Source organism: Manacus candei, unplaced genomic scaffold (assembly GCF_025592945.1).
Source record: "Manacus candei isolate 608988 ecotype Guabito, Panama unplaced genomic scaffold, ASM2559294v1 h1tg000023l, whole genome shotgun sequence".
Taxonomy (NCBI): Eukaryota; Metazoa; Chordata; class Aves; order Passeriformes; family Pipridae; genus Manacus; species Manacus candei.
Window position 1 is genome coordinate 18,464,997 of NW_026138071.1, and position 20,316 is coordinate 18,485,312.

At 39.3% G+C, this 20,316-nt stretch overlaps 1 protein-coding gene across 1 annotated transcript in view; it reads left to right on the top strand.

Moving 5' to 3' along the window:
- CCNYL1 (cyclin Y like 1) overlaps positions 1–20,316 on the top strand; it is a 34,869-nt gene that overhangs the window by 7,414 nt on the left and 7,139 nt on the right. The window contains exons 2-8 of the mRNA XM_051786890.1: positions 5,858–5,932; positions 9,447–9,481; positions 11,148–11,248; positions 12,667–12,702; positions 13,386–13,437; positions 15,907–16,026; positions 18,051–18,217. Of these exons, the coding sequence (XP_051642850.1) occupies positions 5,858–5,932; positions 9,447–9,481; positions 11,148–11,248; positions 12,667–12,702; positions 13,386–13,437; positions 15,907–16,026; positions 18,051–18,217 (586 nt within the window). The remainder of the gene's footprint in view (positions 1–5,857; positions 5,933–9,446; positions 9,482–11,147; positions 11,249–12,666; positions 12,703–13,385; positions 13,438–15,906; positions 16,027–18,050; positions 18,218–20,316) is intronic.

A 20,316-nucleotide genomic window follows, 5' to 3' on the forward strand; every position in this document is an offset into this window, starting at 1 on the left:
AGTTTCCTGTTGAACTAGTCCAACTCTGGAGTGTGATGTAAAGGAGAAAATAATTCCTTTTTATTTAAGAGAGCTTGCTGTATATTGAAGTAATTTCTGTATCCTTTTAAAACGTCAGAGTGCACTTAGATATGTGCTGGGTATTGGTAACAATATTACTGTTCCTGTAGTAGTGCCATAAAGATCAACTGACAGATTTTAAATAGCTTTAAAACATCCTTCTCAGTGTATTGTGTAAACTCATGATATTTAGAAATAGTCTTTTAGCAATGAGAGTGGTCACACATTGGCACAGGTTGCCCTGCGAGGTGGTGAAGTCTCAGTGGAGATATTCAGAAGCTGGCTGACACATCCCAGACACTCTGCTCTGGCTGACCCTGCTTGAGCTGAGGCTTAGACTTTAGCTGATCTCAAGAGGTCCCATCCAACCTCAGCACTTCTGTGTTTCTGTGAACAATGGCCAACTGTGTGTGTTATTTCTGTTTGCTTTCCTTTTTAAATAGTTGATTTCCTCTGGGAAGTTAGGAGTGTTTTTAAGGGACCTACGCATATGCAAGTGTTGGTTTCTCCTAGATTCTCTCTCACAATAGAGCTCCTCTCTGAAAACTCGTTGAGTTTGAAAGTACTTTGTTATACAACTTATCCAGTCCTTTATGTTTTCAAATTTGCTCTTATTAGTTATGAAAACAAGTTTTGTGTCTTTGGAGTCCATTTCAGCATGGAAGAGAGATGTGTTCTGTTGAAGATGAGTTATCAGGAGATCAAAGTGCTTTCATTCAGTCCAGATCTGGGGAAGAAACCATCCATGGAGGGTTAAAATTAGACTAATCTGTGTGTAACTGAGGACATAACAGGAGAAGGCCAATGGAAAACAACGTATGTGAGCTGGTTTCTGTGGTATAAACAAATCAGGTTGAATTTAGAAACCAGAGATGTATCTTTTCTGAAAGTTTTTAGGAATAGAATTAGAATAGCATAATTTGAAGGACAAATAATTTTAATGAAGTTATTGTTGGGAATAACAGACTTTCTGAAATGGATTGGCAAATTTGCTAGTCTGATATAATTTTTACATCTTTATTGGGAGTGTTAAGCGACCTGCATATTTCACACTGTAAGGTAATGAGATACAAACTCAAGCATCAGTCAAAGCTAGTAACCCACTGAACGAGTGAAGAAACTCAGTTTACAGCAAAGAGATGATTTTATCATTTAATGCTCTAAATATGTGCTGTAGCAAAATGTTACTGCTCTCTGGTAAAGCAGAGGATGGAGCTAAAACTATTAAAGGAAACGCAATAGTTTATTGTTCTAAAGTAGTGAAATTGTCAAAGGGCTGCTGTTTAGTGACATATTTGACTGTCTCTTTATTCGTGGGATAATATACGTATCACAATGCACTGTGTAAAATGTGTTTGTAATAGTTAGAAGTCACCTGTGGTGGTGTGTAAACCAGTAGATAAGTAGCTGACATCATAAATTCCTAAACCCCACACAACTTCTTATATGGCACAGATGAGTAAAAGTAAAGTCTTATGTGGATTTTCTTGAGGAAAGGACATAAGATCTTGAGCTGGGGGCAGAGGATTACTTTTAAAAGTAATGTGATCTGCCCCGTGGGGGACTGTGCACTCTCAGCACATGGTGCACACGGCAGCAGCGGAGGTGGCCGAGATTGTCAGAAGGGCAAGCAAGCTGCAAGGCATTCCTCAAAGGGAGAATGGTGGCAGAGGGAAGCAAGTTCATTCAGGCTTCTCTCTGCTCCATTTAGAGACAGGGTTGATCTGACAAGCTTGGTGGTACACGTGAGTAAATGGCACTGAGAGATGCAGGTTTTAATATGTTATTCTCAGAGAGAGATGGACGGCCCTTTTGTGGTAACGTCACTGTGCCGCTCCCATGGACTTAATTCCTGGTGGGCATCTTCCCTTCTCACCTCTTTATCGCTAAATACGAAGGTCAGGTAGAAAGTGTGTTTTGACTTGTATTGAGTTGATAGTCTGTAGAACAAAAACGTGCCAGAGATGTTTTCATGGTTTTTTTTTAAATCCTGTTGCTTCTCTCATTCTTGTTTCTGCATGTTTTAATGATTATTTCTGATTATCCTGTGGCATAAATGCTTCTTCCTTTTTCTGTTAACTTTCTGTGAAGCTTGAGCTTTCTGTAATACACATTGTGATGTAGCTCCTAATCAAGATTTACCCTTATTTTCAGGACTGGATATTTTAGTTTTGGACTTGTAAGGGCTACCATGATGAAGTATTGGGAGTTATGCTTAGTTGTGAGTCAAATTGTTTGCAGACAGATTTATCTCTTCTTCTGGCTTTTCTTTTGCTGTTTCTCATTACATTTTACCCCTGCTCATATTCTTATCTGCCTCTTGCCTTGTGCTTCCTTCATCAGCTGTATTGCTGTTGCTTTTTGGTATTTCACGAGTAGCACTGGCAGTTTAGGATGAGCAAATCACATGACAAATCTTCCCATTGCTTAGAAAAAAGCATTGGCCAGAGATATCAGCATGGACAGGGTGATTAAAATGTCTGCTTAGAAGGGGAAAGCTACAAGGAGTGGTCCACTAAATGCATCTTTCTTTCTTTCTTTCCTTCTTTGCAGTCTCTTGCAAGACAAAACAGTTGCACTGTTTCTGCTAATACTGTGTTATTCTGGCATAAGAGGCCCAGCTACAGTTGGTCTTGATCACTTCTGGTGGGGTTTTGTACCAGGGGCTGTGCAGTGTGTCTTGGACTTTATTAGTACCTTAACTCTGTTGTATTACCTATGTTGTGGATTTAACGTGCTGTGGGTGCTGACACAGCTGACTTTGTCCAGCAGAAAGCACCTTATGTCTGGCAGCACCACCATGGAACTGGAGTCAGTAGAGTCTATTATCCTTTCAGTGCTGTTCCTCTCCTTAGATGTGTGGTGGGTCTGCTTGGCTCGGGGGGCACATTTGACCTGTGTCACTCAGTGCATGCTGCAGTGCTGTGGATCTTCTTGTCTGGAATGACAAGAAGACATTCCAGACACTTCTTGTCTGGAATAAAAGTTACTAATATTCGTTCTTATATTCAGACCTTATATTCTTGTATTGAGACCTGATTTCTAACATATAAGAAGCATGGATATAGGGACTGGCAGAACACAAGAACAGGCAAAAACAGTGTAAGAAGTGAGCCTTTACAAGTCATATGGTTTCAAAGTAAATCAAAACCTAAGGGAAGACAAGATACTAGTGTTTTGGGGTTTTTTTATGAGGTGAGGGAGGACAAGTGTTATCCTGTACCGTCTTTCCCTGGAAAAAAAAGCATCTGTGCTGTTTAACGTTTATCAGTGACCTGGAGGAAGCAATGAAGTTCACCCAAATTGCAGATGACAGCCAGTCAATATGCTGGAGGCTGCTCATTCCCAGGGACCTGGACAGGCTGGAGGATTGGGCCAACACCAACCCTCTGAAATTCATCAAGGAGAAATAGGGATTTCTGTTAGGAGGTACTGAATTCTCTAGCCCTTTTCCTTCTGTTGTCCTATGCTTATTCCTTCACAGTCTTCCTTTCTGCCTTCTCCTAAATATGACACAAATCTTGTACAGTCCTACATGCTCTTTCCTACCATTCCATAGTGAGTCTCACAGCCCTGTAGGCATTAGTCCCTCTGGCTGGTAAAGGTGGTCTAGGCTCTGTGGATCCTCATTGGTGGTTTTCAAGGCTCAACTCGGTAAAACCTTGACCAGCCTCATGTTCTACCTAAAGCTGATTCTGTTTTCACAAGAGGTTGAGCTGGAGACCTCTGAGGTCCTTTCTAACCTGACTTAACCAGTTATTCTAAAAGTTGTTGCTGAACTGTAAGTTAAATAAATTCTGAGTTGTTTACATCATAACTTGCTGATAATAGCCTGTATTTTAAGTCTGCATATTGCATATCTTGTTCTGTCTGTTGATGATAGTTCAGTTATTTGGTAGACTAGCAGAATACTTCCATTTCTGGAACACTGTCGGGGTTTTGTTTGTTTTTGTTAATGCGGCGCCAGCATTACAAACTATGTACTATCTTTTAAAAGTGAGTTTGCTAAGTCACTGTTAGGAACGTGTCAAACTTGTAACATTTTAAGTAAGTTACTGTTTTGTTAAGATGTTACAAATGGTACTTAAAATGTGCCGGTATGGCTTGCTGTTGTGTGCTGGATCTTTTTTTTTCAGATAATCAAATGTGTATTTAGTAGTACTTGAGGTATGAGCTGTAGGGCAAATTCCGTTCTAGGGCTTCTAAGCCAGGACTTCTTACATTTTAACTGCATGATTAAATTCAGGTATCTGTTCACTCTGTGCTGTGAATGAGCATGGTAAGGTGAGAATAGAAATACTGATTTTGTAAATTAGCTTTTAAAGACTTCACAAGATGGGTCTGCTTTCATGGCTGACTCTGGCCTTTTTTGAGAGGAGGGGGAAATTCCTGACTGAACAGTCTTTGTGTTCCTAAACACATGTTGGCTGCCTTAGTTATACCACAGAGATTCAGAATTAGAGTGGTCTGCATCCTGGACCAGTGTCAGAGCAATACTGTTGGAAATAAGGTCAGTAATGTAAGCCAAGGACTTGGAAAACATGGAGATCTGGGTACCAATGCTGTGCCCCAGTTGGAATCTGGAATCAGAAGTCTTGGGAATGTGTACTTTTCCAATTCCATTCACTCGCTGACCCAGGAGGGCTATGGCTGTGCTGAAGGGTAGGTGAACATTCTTAGTTGAGACTTTCAGCACACAGACAGTTTGTTCCTACTTTGGCTACTGTTTAACCAGAGTTCTGTTGGTTGGTTGCATAAAAGATTGAGAGATGGAGTTTTTTTTTTAGTTGAAAGTTGATGGTAATTCTTAGATGACTGTTTTTTAGGGGTGTGGCAGCTGTGTTGGCATTCCACCTTGGACACTGACGTGCAAGTGTGTGAGCACTGCATGGTTGGGATGGCATAAGTAGCACACAGGAAGATCAGAATGACAAATGTCAGTGGATGCAAAATTGCTCTTTCCAGGACTTACAGGATCACAGTACTAGATTGTTGTGTTCATGTGTTCCCATAACTCAGTGTGTCTGTAGCATGACTTCCTCAGAACAGCTGTTTCTTCTGTCAAAGCTAACGCAGCTCAAAATTTCATCATGATGTTCACAGTGTCATCAACAAACTTCTGTGATCACTTCCATCTTAATCTAAGGCAGTAATATATCCTCTTCTAATGCCATCACTGGCTTGTTGTGGCAAAGGATTAAAGTAATTTTGTTCTTCAGTAAATGTATATTAGCTGTACATGGTTTAACTTGAAATTCCAAAAGAACAGAATAGCGTAAGTTCCGTGTTTTGATATTTATCAGCACTGTAAATGTTACTTATTATGTTCTTTTGTAAGGCCACGGAGATTGTTTCCTGCTGTATTTGGTGCATAAAGCATAGAGTGATCAGCAGTGTTATTTTTTTTGCTGTTTTGGTGGGGCATTTTTAATTATTGTCTTGATAAAGTCAAGAAACATTTTGTGCCTGCTACTGAACACAAGCCCCACACCCAACTACTCAAACACGCAGGGGCACAGATTGACTTTTGAAGATACATGTTTTTTGAGATTTCCCTTTCCAGATTTTGTTTTCATGGAAGCCATAAGCTAATTCACAGTTCATGGCAGTAGGAATAAGTCCACAGGCTTTTTTTCAGAGGGAAAAATACCAAGTTTTTATTTGTCTTGGCAAAAGTAAGGTTTTGATCTTGTCTCCATCATTTATTCTTGAGCATTTTAAGTCTGGGTGGGAATTGTTGCAATCATCATCATCTTTTGTTAAAGATATCTCCTTTTTTTGGTCCTTTCTCTTTCAGATTTAGCCTTGGAATCTAATCCATCCGATCATCCCAGAGCAAGCACAATTTTCCTGAGCAAGTCACAAACAGATGGTAAGCTAAGTTTTTTCCAATTTAACAAAAGGCAGGAGAAAAACTGGAAAAATGATGGCCTATTTTAATTATACAGCTTGAGAACACTGTGCTTGCATTCTTTCGAGCATAGGGATTAGTAATTTGCGTATTTACACAGAAATATGTTTGTAGGCCATTTTACTTAACCCTGACAATGAGTTGTTCTTCAAAATGCTTAAATATCAGATTTTTGCAGTGCAGATCCCAGTAGTCTGAAGGAGCACAGCTTTCTTCACTAGTGTAATTCAAGATTCCAGCAGTGGTGGGTTTTTTTATGACTAAGGGCTGTTTTAAAAGTTGTTTTAAATTATAAAAAAAAAAAGGACAGTGTTCTGTGAGAAATAATAAGCCTAAGCCATCAATCTATATCAGTTGCTTTTTTGTTGTTTTAAACTGTTTGAATAGTTTCAGAGGATAATTATTCTTGAATCCTGGTTTTAATAATAAGTATGTATTGGGATTTTCAGTTTCTTTGCAGAGCCCATGTTTACTTAATAAAAGTCAATTTCGAAAAATTACTATAATTTGTGCATTCCAAAATGCTGTTAAAGAGTGGAGTTGCACAAATAAAAACAACTTCTGACAACAGCACATTTTGAAGTTGCAACTAATAAAAAGTTCAAGATAGTCTTATTAAAATGCTTCTGTTTCTGTTATAGCTGGTTCTTGTTTGAAGCACTGTTTTTCTGAGAAAGTGTTGTACTTGAGGTTGGATGTGCTGATGGAAAGCTGCAGTGTGTCTTTTACCTTGGCATAGCTTTGCCACAGAGAAGTAGAATTATTTTGACAGGTCTGTCAGTTGCTGTCCTGCTATTCAGAGTCTTATGACAAGTGGTAAAATTGTCAGTTTTATCAAGTTTGCAGTGCTCACATAGTCTGGGAGCAGTGGGAACAAGCACTGCATGTGTCATGGTTTGAGATAGCCCCAAAATCCAATTCCCTAGCTCCATCCCCCCTCCCACATCTCAACCTAATGTGAGATGGGTTTTTCCAGACAAAACACACACCAGATTCAAAGTGGGGGAAAGGGAATATATTACAATGACTATACAAATAAATACCACATCACATTATACACACGATCACAACTATCTCTACCACGACATATAGTATTTACAGTGGATCAGATCTCTTCTCCCCTCCAAATAAAAGTCCAGGAGGGAAAGAAGGGCAGATCCCTTTCAGTCTTTGAACAGCAGCATCTTCTGAGGCAGCAGTCTGTCTTCTCCACATGCAGCAGCTGATAGCTGGATTTCTGCCAGCATCCACGAGGGAGGTATTCAAGCCTCTCTCGGCCCCATCGCCTCCAACCGAGGGGTCTTCCGTGGGCTTCGTAACCCCAGACAAGGTCGTATCACCACGTCATATCACGAAGACACAGGGGGGTCTTCGTGACGGTCTGGTATCTCCAGGAGACTCAGCTCCTTGCAGGGCCTCTGTGCCCTGCCTTCAGGCTGCCACCGTGGCAGCAGTGCAAGGGGGGGAGAACCAAGGTCAACTCCCCCCGCATTCCTCTGGCCGTCCCGGTCCAGCTCCGGGACATCCTTTGAGCTTCTCAGCTCCTCTCTCTCTCCGGTGCTGCATGTCTAAAACTCTTCTCCTTAATAGGAGTCCATCTCCCTCTTCTCCAAGAGGGTCTCAAAGGAGTTTTGGGGGGCTGGTACAGTCTTACCCCAAACTCTGTCTCTCAGCTGCTGGCTCTCTTTCTCCTGACTCTCCTTCCAGGAGTCCTTTCTCTGGTGCTGCATGTTGTTTCTGCTGCTCCTTCAATTCAGGTGTTATCTGCTCTGGCTCTCTGCCACCGTTTCTCTGGTCAGAGCTGGCTGCTGCTCTGCGCCCATGGAGAAAACATCTCCCGGCATAACTACAGGCACCTAGCCCAGCTTTATGCTGTTCCAGGTCCCTGCAGCCCCCCCCAGCCAAGGGCTGGGAGGCCCCAGAGGGCCCAAGGGGCTCAGAGCCCCTTCCTCGTGGCTCTACAACATGGCCACCTCTCCTGCAACAACAAAAAACAACTCTTCTTTTCCGGTGAGCTTGTGGGATGTTGACATTTTTGCAGGAGCGCCCATTGGACAGAACTCCAAAACTTCCAGGGGTTTCCACCCCTTGGGGTCTACCACTTTTCTAGCCTCTGGGGGAAAACAAGATTCAAACCATGACAGCATGGTTCTCCAGAGGGGATGATACCAAGGAAATATAGAAACTTCTTTCCTTGGGGCCTCTAAGGTCAGTCTTCATCCAACCAGAGGCTCTGACCTGCACGCTTCAAACACCTCTTAGATGAGTGATGCTGAAGTTGCAACTCACAAGTTGACACAGTTCTTGAACACTGTTGTGCAGTTTTTCTGTGCAGCCTTTCAGCCTGGCTGCACGTGTTCAAACTACGTGAACGTGCTTGTTGGGGGTAGTATTGCTTTTAAATGTGATTTGGTTTTCTTCAAATATCACATATTGAATTGTGTAGGCTTGTGTCCATGTAGAAAAATGGTCTGGTAGGTGAGATAGTAACTATTAAACTATGATCTGAAGTTTGTATTAGTTAGATGAACTGATTTTTATGGAGAAGTTCACCAGAGGAATTTATTTTCTAAATTCCTGGTTCCTCTTTGCTTAACCTTCCACAGAATTAGTAGAATTAATATCCGTGAGTTCTTTCTCATTGAGATGTTATCAGGATTATGAGTTTAATTTATGCTAAAGGACAAAAAAAATTGTGGCTACCCTTTTCCAATTGTCAGTTTTTCTAAATATGTAAGAGAATGTGTCCTGCTAAAGAGTGGTAATGATCTGAGGTTAAAATTTTGGAGAAGTCAGCTATCCAGGCTGGTCACATTTGTATACTTGGTGCATGTGTGCAACTCTCAGCTCTCCTCTAAGAGCACTGTTGTGCTGCTGCTGTCACAACTGGAAGTTAAACCGTGCAATCTTTTTTGAAAGACGGACATAGTTTAAAATTATCAAATAACATGGTTGCAGTTATATCATAAATAGGTGCGTAGCTTGTGTCAGCATCTTCTGTGTAGTGAAATACCTTCTGCTGTCTAATAGGAGAAGAGAGAACATGTAAATAATGCTGGGCACCTCACTTGCTCCTTGTGTCTTCGGCAGGTTCAGTGTGTCCTGGTTTTGCTTCTGGTTGTTGTTGGATATTGGACATTGTCTATTTGAACTGTCTGAAATCATTCCATTTTTCATGATACATAGCATCTTTTCAAAGCTGAGACATTTTTCCCCTTAGTGTGATGGAAAGAAGTAGTTTCTAAATGTATAAGTGGGTAGTTTGAAGTAGTATATAGCTTACTAGCTTGATAAAACTTGACATTTTTTCCTCAAACTTTTTTTTCCTCAAAATTTTTTCCAGATGCTTAAAGTAAAATTTTGAAATTTTAATACGTACTTTAGAAAACCAGGTTAATAGAATGACTTTTTTGAATGTAAATTGGGATTGTTTTTTAGAAACCTTTCAATTCACATTCTTTCTCCCTCTTTCTAGTGCGAGAGAAGAGGAAGAGTAACCATATCAATCATGTAAGTGAACCAGATTCTATATAGATAATATTAGCATGCTGGGACAAAAACTATTTTAAGGAAACAACTGTAGTAGTTCTAGGTATATAGTCCTACAGGTATATAGTCCTACACATGTTCCAAATCCTCCTTAGCAAGATAAAACTGAATTATTTTTGCCTTTGTCTAAAAAATAAAAGGCACAGTATCACAGAGCATAGAATGGCTGATGTCAAAAGAATAAGAATTCATCTTTTTATTGTATCAGTCTTAAGCATTTCAGAACAGTAAAAAAGAAAATACAAGTCAAACTGTCTATGGTTTTTTTTAACAGAAATAAAACTACATTAATTTCTCATTGAGTTTTGAATGACTCTCTGTTTGAGTATTACTACAGGACTTATTGTAAGAAGTGTATCCAGTATGAAAACAGAATGATGAACAAACATCAGTAGCATGATAAACAAGTCATAATCCATTAGTTTTAATATCTGAAAATATACTCTGAGCTTTTTCTGCAAATATTAGGTGGACACTTGACTTACCAAAAAGAAACCAAAACAAAACAAGATGCAATGTCATTAATAACTGGATAAAAAATTATTGATTAGTAAAGCTAAGAATAGAAGTTAGTAACGCAAAGTTTAAAAAATATGGTGTATCAAAAGTGTAAATGAGAAGGTATTGGTAAGATAATGGTATTTCAAGTCTGTTGTATTTAGTGTGATTATGCAGGGAGTGGGAGTAATTCTTTTTTTTTCTTTCTTTTTTTGTCACAGTTCCAGCTTTAGTCTGCCAGCACCAAGGTGAAGTGTGATTGGATTGGTTTTGCTGGCAAACTTCAGCTGGAATGGGAGATATTCACAGGCAAGCATTGAGTTGTGAAGGGTGCCAGCATATTCATATGGAGAACTTCCAAGTTTTAGACAAGGCATTTAAAAACATTTTGGCAAAAACTAATGAATCTTGAACTGTTTGATTAAAATTCCTCCCTCAGTTTTGATGTCCTATCTCTAGTGCAGGGCATTCTCTAAAAGTACTCAGGGAAGCCTGGCTGTGGGTTATATATGTGTGTACAGGGTTAGGATGGATGATAGAGCATACTGCTAGGTCAAAATAATAATAGTAAAAGTCAGGGCAATAGCAGTACTCTATTTCCAGATTCCAGATGCTAACCAAGATGTGTGTGAAGTGAGCAATGTCAGGAAGAGGTTTCTTTTTCTTCTAAACTAATAACAAAAACCCCAAGTGCAAAATTGTCTTTACAGGAAGCAATACTGGATAACCACAACTGTAAAAGTATAGGATATGAAAGAAGGGAGATGATGATTAATAAAGTACATCACAGAGAGGAAAGACTGAATCACAAACTGACAAGAATGGAATGCAAGAGAACTGAGAAAATCAGAGGACTCGCTGCTTTAGCTGCAGCTATTTCTAATGAAAATTATTTATCTAAAAACACCATGTTGTATATTACAACGGATGATTCATAAACCTGTCTTACACAAGGGAACTAGGTGGATACAGGGTAGGTTACATTGCAGCAGCAGTCATCTACAAAGACCCCCTGTGCAGTAAGCACTTGAGGTGTAAAGCCAGTATTCAGTGTGGTAAACCAAAGCTTACAGAATCCCTCTTCTTGAATGTATTTCAGTTCTTTTGTTCCTTTCTTTTCTCCCCCAAGGTTTCTCCTGGACAGCTTACGAAAAAATACAGTTCATGCTCAACAATATTTATAGATGACAGCACCGTCAGTCAGCCTAACCTTAGAAGCACAATAAAGTGGTAAGAACTGTTTGTCATCAGCGAGGGGCTGAGTGGCACTGTAAGGTTTATTTGGGATTTTTGGGTGTCCTGTCTGTTCCAAAACCAGTTGTGCACTTGACTGAGAGAAGGACAGCGCTGCTTCTTCAGGTCGGTCATGGAAGGGGTGTAGAGGTCTGGTAATTATGACTGCTGGAGTGAGCTTTTGTTTTAGTACTGTCGTATTTCAAAGAAGTTCTCATCGTGCACTTGAGGTAGTGCAGAAGTGTGTCAGCACTTGTGTGCTGGGGGGAGGGGGGGAGTTCAATTCACATTGAAAGCCAAATCCAGAAATTCTTCATCTGGGAAAACTTAAAATGGGTTTTGTATGGAGTTGCAGGAAAAGTTGCAGGGCTGTGTTTGCTACTTGCCAGTGGAGTTAGTCTGCCCTCTAGTTGTGAAAAACAACGTGTTGCTGACTTGGGTTTTAGTTCTAGCCTTTCTCCTTTTTCTTGAGGTATTTGTTATTGTAGTAGGTGATAACTGTGTAGCTGCCTCGATTCTCCAGTGTAAATGGCTGTTTGACCTGTTTTTTCGTGTTCCAGAAAGACAGTTGTTAGCACTTAGACCATACCAGCTGAGAGTTGAGAAAAGTTTACCATGCTTGAGGGGAAAGGAGGGCTGACCAGATTGAGTCCCAGAAGGCTTCACTCTTTTAACAGCATAGTAGAGTTTGGAAATGTATAAGTTGATTCGTCACTTTCAAACAAAGTGTGTCACTTCTTTTCTAGAGAAGCAAAAACCTAAAAAATTATGCTTGTGCCATTTTGAAGTGGTGTACAGTTGCCAACAGATCAGAGCTTTCTTGTGATAGGTTCCTGTGATGGCAGTGTTGTTGTTGTAAAAAACCTGAAATTTAGCCACAGTAGATGAGCATTAATATGTGAAATCTATTGCCTCACTTAGCAGAGACTGAAATCTGATCTTGTCCACTTCTTGGATTATGCTGGCATAGTATCATCTTTATTATTCTCTTTTTCAGACAGTTCCCAAATTACACAACCGGGCATACAGAGTTAAAACATCAGGAGAATCTCTACAACAGTATATGTAACATCAAATAGAACTTATATTTTAGTTGGGAATACCCCACATTTCCACTTATATTACCTAATCAGGAAATGAAAGTATATATTTAAAATGTTGCTTAACATTTCTTTTGTTGCATAAATATCTGTACAATGAATGTAAAAGTAGTTTAGCTAGCAAATTTGATTTAGCCAGTTTCTTTCCAGACGGTTAAACATCAGAAATGAGACACAGAGTACTTGAGAATGTGAAAGGAAGCCTGTACAAAATAGATTTGTAATATTTTGCCCTGAATGACAGCTTTTGCAGTGGAATAGTGTGCATGGAATATGTTTTGTTAAATCTTCTTTTTCTTTCTTTCTCTTTTTTAGTGTAACATTAGCAATATTCTACCATATAAAGAACAGGTGAGTGAACTCTTCCTTTGGTGAAATATAACTTTCTTTTTGAGCCAGGGATACAGAATTGTGGAATCATTACGGCTGGAAAAAACCTCCTAGATCATTGAGTCAAATATGATCTGGTGAAACTTAAAGGAGCTGAAAAAACTGGCACTTTATGCTATATCTGCTTCCTCTTTGTCCCCTGTCCTGAGCTGCTGTGGAAGGGTCAGTAATACACCCATCCAAACATCAAAACAGGGAGTGAAAAAAACACACTTAACTCATAACAAATCAGCCTTTGGCCTTTGTTTAGCTTTTCCTGCATACAGAGGTACAGATTAGTTTTGATGGGTGAAGGAAGTCTGTTCCATGTACATATAACCCTTGCCATTATAGCTAGTTACAGCATATGCTTCAGAATTACAGCTGACTTTTTGAAGTAAATGCTATTAGCGAGACAGTTCCACATTTTAAGGGAGAACTGTACTAAGCATAATACAAGAACATGGATAGCTGTTCTTTGTTTAGCATCTTAAATATTCAGTTGTAAGGTCTCATCATTAAAGGCTTTGCAAAAATATCTCATTTTAGGAAAAGCTGAACTATAAAATATGTCCCTTTATCCTCTTTGAAGAACAATAATTTTTAGTAGGGCATACCAGTACCAGTTAACTCTTGTTGCTAAACCAGAGATTTTTGTTTTGTAGAGATTCTGACAGATCATTGGATATTTTTGATGAAAAATCTCATCCTCTCACAGTAAGTGTAACTTTCTGATCCTTTGAATGTGTATCAATATACACCTTGATTTGTATTGTATAAGTCAGAAAAATGTATTAGCACCAGGTCACAATCAAATTGATCTTAAATTTTACCTTTATATATAATATACAGAGCAAATAATGACTTTTGATATCAGCTAAATCACAAACTGAACCCAGTCTTTTTAAATGCTGCAAAGTAAGTTTGGTTTTCTATGCTTTGACTGTAAAGAGAAAGCAGCATGTGCCCAGTTCTTCCATATTCCATATCTGAAGTTTCTTGTCTCTCTCTTTTCTTCCCTTCTTTAATACTACTTTAATTACCAGTCTCTCCTATTTATTTAGGAAGACATGGTTAGTAGGTATGTGCCTACCTTTTAATGACTGCAAACAGGGGAACATAATATTTGAAGCATCACTTGAAGTAGGTGACAGCGACTTTGGTCTTTAAAAAACCTGAAGGGCAACATTTTAAAGCAAATACGCCTAAGGCTGCTCGCAGTAACAGCTAGGAGCAATTCAGCAATAAACAATTTTAATGTGACTGATCCTGGTACACCTTTTTAGACAATCTGTAAGATGCGAAACCTCAGAGTACAGGCAAGTTCAAGACTGGAGCGTGTGCTTTTCACATCCAGTTTGAGCACTCCTAGCTTAAAGCCTGTCCTACAGAACCACTTCCCTTGTTTTTCACTTGAAATTAACTTAGCAAAGCTCTAGTGGCTTTAACAATTCAATTTGCTCTGGGACTTACCTGAGTGAACGCAGTTCAACCTATCTCACAGATTTGGCTTGTTAATAAACACTTTCTAATGAACAATTTAGTATTTTAAAAAAACCCAAACAACTTCAGGACAAGAGCTGTATTGAAGATTTCTTGTATGGACTGTAGCACTTCAAAAGGAAAAGTGTGGTCCAGAACTATTTTAAATGCCCAAATCTGTTGTTTTCCATTGAAAATTATTTATGTAAGATGAACTCCATCAGACAATTTCTTTATTTAACAACCTGACATCCTTTGATCTTTTCATATAGCCTAGCTCCTATTTAATGAGAGGAAAATCATTGTGTCCTTTAGGGAACACTTAAAGGTCTTTTTTATCTTGGTGCAGCATACAGACAGAAATAGAGTTATGGCTGATTGTCATACTTCTGAGGGGAAAGGCACAGATGGCTTGTTAGTTTCGATAGCAATGGCGTTTTGCCTGGGTACCTACTGTTCCTTTAAAAAGGTTAATTAGCTGGAAGAAATCTCTGAACACCTTGTCTTCCAAAGATGCAGTCACAAGCAGTTCAAACCCAGGCTCTGTTGACCCTAATGTGACCCAGTTACCAGTATCATGGGGTTTAGTCACAAATACCAGTCTCAGTGCCTTCCTCCTCAGTTCCAGTCAGCAGAACTGTACTTCCAGATGTGCTTTTGTACTGCTGGTAGCACAGGAGGGGTCCTACTCATGTTATTCCTAATGTTGCATGCCCACCCTGCAGAGGTAGCTGCCACTGGTTAGTGGTGTATTTGAAAGCTGTGTGGAGAGTACAAAGTTAACTTACCTCTGCATTTTACTTGACACTGCTACCTGGCTTTTTTAAACTACAAAACACAGGAAAATGCTTGCTGCTTTGCTTACCTTACAGCTACTTGTTTAATGTCAGGCAGGTATGATGTTCTCAGCTACTGTCTTTACCATACTATAGGTCTACCTTGGACTGTAGATAGAAATCAGGTATCAGTCTTGCAGAACCAGTGTGCAAAGTTGGAGCTCTTGAAGTTTCATCCCTCCAGGAAGAGTGCTGAATATCACAGTGTCTCTCAAACACTCATATAAGAATTGCTTTTACAGACTGTTTATTTCTGAGCTTTTCTTCTCCCCTGTATTTAGAAACAGTTTAGCACTGTGTCAGTTAAATCTACCTGTTCATTAGTTTTGTTGTCTTTCTGGAGTCTCTCAAGGATGAGTCCTATGAAGACAGTGTAAATTACCTTCCAGTTCTACCTGTGACAGAATTATTGCCATGTGTTCTTCAGCTCTTCCTCAGCTGGAAGAGGAATCTTGTGAAGTCTCTTAATTGCCTTTTGAAGAGCCAGTGTTTCCCTGATGTGTATATACATGTGATTTTCTTGCAGGAGGAAGACTCCTTTTTTTTTTTTTTACATCTCTTTCAGTCTGTAAAATGTTCTATGGACAATAGTAAGCACCTGCAATAATGATGGTAGTTCATACTCTTTCCCATTAGCCTTACAGATCAAAAAAATGTTCAAAACAAAGATACCAGCTACAGCTATTGTGTTTTGTTTGGAATTTTTGTGATATTGCAGGGTGGCTTCTTTCAGTATAATTTTGTTCTGTCTCTGTGACAGAAAAGGGTTGTATACACTTTGGTGAGAAGAAATAACCATGTGTGGCTGTTCTCTAGGGTCAGTATTAAATAAGACAGATTTTCAGTAATTCAGAGAACTTTCTTTCAGCGGGAAGAAGTTCCAGATGACTACTACAAGCATGACCCTGATCACAAGCACATATACCGGTTTGTCCGGACACTTTTCAGTGCTGCACAGCTGACAGCTGAATGTGCAATAGTGACACTGGTAAGAGATGCCTCATTTCTGAAATTTGAGCTTTTGGAACACTTTCCCTCCCTCCTCAATAAGTGAACTGGGCTGACTTTTAAATAGTTACAGTATCTCATGAAACCCTGTTAATGAAGACACAGAACAAGTGAGTTCATTAGAGATTTCTAAGTAGTCACAGAATTGATTAACTAAAAAGGAACTTACCTTTTCTGTATATGTATATGTAATGCTTAATTACTTGTCCAGTCAAAAACTGCTTGTTCCATAATATATATTCGCTGAAGGAGCTTGAGAAGAGCAGAACAGCAGGGCACTGTAAACAGTGGGATGTAATAAGATCAGACTCAAAGATATCTTTTATTTCAGTTGTGTGGAGGGGAAAGTGTGAGTTCTGAGATCATATTAACCATAACAGTGCAAGTAATACTGCCTTAAGGGGATTAATCCTATAGGAACTCTAGGAGATGAACTTTCTCATTATATCCCTCAATCATTGCCACCTTTCTATTAAACTTTTTTTTTTAAATTAAACTGAAGAGGCTACAACTTTTTTTCCCCAGGTGACACGGAGATACTTAGAACCTAAGGACAAGATAATAATCTCATTACAGTTTGTTGTTTGATTTCAGAAAGCATGATGGATATAAAAAAATTGTCAACAGTATTGATTTTATATATATATACATATATATGTGTGTGTATATGAAGGGAAATAAAAACCCCACAACTTATATAATTGCTACATTAGACAGTCTCTTAAACTGCGCTTTGTTGCACACTAGATTTCAGTCTTCATTGTGTCTTCTTTCTGAAAAACAGTGTGAAAGGAGAACAGAACTGTCACCAAAAGACAATGTAGCAATTAAGCAAACTTAGCTTGAAGGACTGTCTTCAATATGGAAATGAGTAATTAAAAAGGCTGGATAGTTAGAGCTATTGAAACTCAAGGTTTTTGCTTTTCCAAAGACAGGCAAGCAATTTTGACAGAACAAGATGACAGCTAACCCTAGGCAAACTAGCTGAAGTATTTACAAAATACGGAGTTAGTTTTTAAAGTTTTTTTACCACTAGATGGCCCTGTTATTATAGGAACACCTTTAGGCCATTTGAGGGCTACAAGCAAAGGATGGGAAGAAAGTGTGAGGAGATCTCAGTGACAAAGATTAAGCCTGCCCTTAGACCTTAGTAGGTGCAGCTTCCTGTACCCACTTGTTAATCTGAGGTTTCATTAGAACCGTGGATTTAGGTGAGGGAATAGAACATTAAAAACGATCTGTATTCAACTTTGAAAATGAAAATTACTTGTTACGTGGATCATTATAGGACTGTGAAATAGTAAAAAACTTTAAAGGAAGGGACAGATTTGACATCCTGGAGTTGGTTTGAGATTTCATGGGAGGAATGAGTAAAAGACCAAGACACATCTTTGGACTTGTGTATCTTTCTAAGGAGTTGTTGATGTAGATGAAGGGACCAAAGACTTCTTTACAGGGTAAAATAGAAATAGCACTAGAACACCTTTTGTTGTGGAAAGATAGCGATTAACACATCTTTGTCCCATCACTAGAGATCACAGCACAGGTTTTTAGCACTTCCTGTTCAGCTACAAGTGCTGAACCTTAACCATGATGAAAGGCTAAAGTGATGTTGAGTGATTTGCTGTCCCACATAGGCCCTAATGAGAACCTGTGTGGGATGTGTGACACACTGACAGAACAAGCTGTAGCAGTGTTACCCTGAAACAGCAATTGCTGATAGAAATGAACAGGACTGATACTTCACTATCTTTATTGTATACCCTGGTGGTCCAGTTCTTGTGTTATAATAAAAAAGGAACCTGTAACTCCTGAAAATTTGGATTCTTAAGTGTAAGTAGGAATCATGAATACTTATTTTGACACACTTAATGGTAATAAATAGTCATATTGGACTGGCATGTTTGCTTCTCAGAACTCAGCTCCAGGTCTTAATTACACACATTGAAAAAAAAATGCAGTTGTTGGAGTTTTGTTGTTTGGTTTTTTAACTTCTTTCTATAGGTTTATTTGGAAAGGCTTTTAACCTATGCAGAGATTGACATATGTCCTAGTAACTGGAAGAGGATAGTCCTTGGAGCTATTCTGCTGGCTTCTAAAGTCTGGGATGATCAGGCTGTGTGGAATGTGGATTATTGCCAAATACTGAAGGACATTACTGTTGAGGACATGTAAGTTGCAAGGTTTGGCTAATTTACAGTGGTGGGGTTTTTTGGGGGGTGGGGGGTGTTCGTGGTGGTTTTTTGTTTGTACGTGGGCTTTTTTAATGGTACTTGGTGTGATCATACTGAAAAATGTCTGTCTCTGTTGCTATGATATATGTTCATGGTGTATATCTGGTGTCTGGCCTAGTTCCCTTTTTTAACTCAAGAAACTTTGGATGATTACCCTACTTTGAGACAAGTCTGTGCTAATAATTCTAATGACTTGGGTGAGCAACTTTGAAGTTAGTTTTCTTTACCTTCTTTCTCACAGTGATGAGCCATGGAACTAAAGTGCCCAATTTATAGTCTTATCAAAAGATTTGTTTTGGAAGGAAAAAAGTGAACTAAATTTGTTCCCGGCCTTTTCTGTTTTAGAACTTGAAAAATGGCAAGGTAAACTCTAACTTGTGCCTTATGTGTGTGCTCGTGTATCCAGCTAAGGCCTAGATATCTGAAGGTGTGAATTCCTAGCTGCTGCTGCTGCTGACAGGTGTTGTTTGTGTGGGTATCTGTGGTTGCATGTGTTAAACACAGCTACTGCTACAGCTTATCCTCTTTGGCAGAGTTCTTAGACATGCCTACAATGCTGAGAACAAAATCCTCAGTCTTACAACTGCTTGTTTATGTAAGGCTGTTCCTTGGATATATTTTTGTCTTGGATGTAGATTTCAGTTTTTCAGAAATTTTGAATCTGCTGTCTTTTCTTGGTGCACTCAGATTTAATCCCTACAGATTTCGCAGTACTGGAAGATGTTCATCCTTGTGGCTCCAGGCTCGTGCCATGGGCTGGAGGTGTGTTTATGTGGAGTATATTTGGCCCATTAGGTGTTCTGTTAAATTCCTTCTCATAAAGCTCTATCTAAGAGCTTTGAAATGTCAACATTATTGTTTTAATTCTATTTGGCAGCTTGTTCCCCTATTATTGCTTGTTCCAGTATTATTATCACAGTGGTAGAAATGCTACAAGGCCAGCTTAAAACACTAGGCTTTCTGGCTGTAGTAAATCTGGCTGTAGTGTGTGTTTGAGTTTTATCACACTGCTGTGCCCTGAGCATGTGTCCTGGCCTGTGTAGTAAGAGCCAGTCCTAGCACAGGAGCAGACTGAGGTGGTGGAGTTTTGCACACAGCAGTGAGAGGCTCCCTGTGTGATGGGAGAGTCTGCTCTTGCCCCAAGCTCTTTTCCCTGGATTCAACCCAAAGCTAATGTTTAAAATACAGTAATTATTCATTTGGGAGGAATACCTAGTTTTCTTCCTTTTAGGTTGGGGGTGGCATTTCTAAAATTGAGGGACTTTTCTCCACCAAAACAATTTTTATTATTCAAGTTATTTCACATGTCAAACAACAACAGTGAATGCAGTTATTTGTTTTATACATACCCCTTGCCTGGGAGTTCTTTGTCTCAAAATGCAGGACTGTGCCAGCCCTGCTTTCAGGAAAGCATAATTAGTGATTTTATACAATGTACATCTTCACTCAATCTGGCCTGGAGTGCTCATCTATCTGAGGAACATACTTGAAGCATTGCTGCAAATAACTCTGAGATGGCTGAAGTGGGGTCAGCGAAGAAAGGAGTGCTGGAGTATACATCTTGCTCTTTTTGATGTCTCCTCTTCTAGCCCTATTTGGAACAAATCAAATTGATAGCACTGGAAATATCTGTAACAAGCAGGATGTTTATTCTCTATTGCTGATGCTGGGTCTCCTGAAATTGTCAGTACTTCCATTTTCAAAGCAGTGATGATGGTAAGGAAAATAGATGGAATTTAGGTATGTTCTTTCCTCCCAATTTGAAGATGGGATTTTTGTAATCCCATCTCATTTGAAGTGACTTAGACCTTTGGATTTAGGTACAGGCAGGAACTGTTCAACCACTTCCTCGACAGTGGTCGAGGGTGCTCATCCCAGGCTCTGCACTGCTGCAGCTTGGCAGACTTCACTGCTCCTTGGTTGGATAACATCACCATAATAGGGACCTTGGAAAACTGCCTAAAATAGTCAGGAAAATTATTTTAAGTTTAGAAGTTTACTTTCAGTTAATAGTTGGTGCTATAGTTAATTGTCAG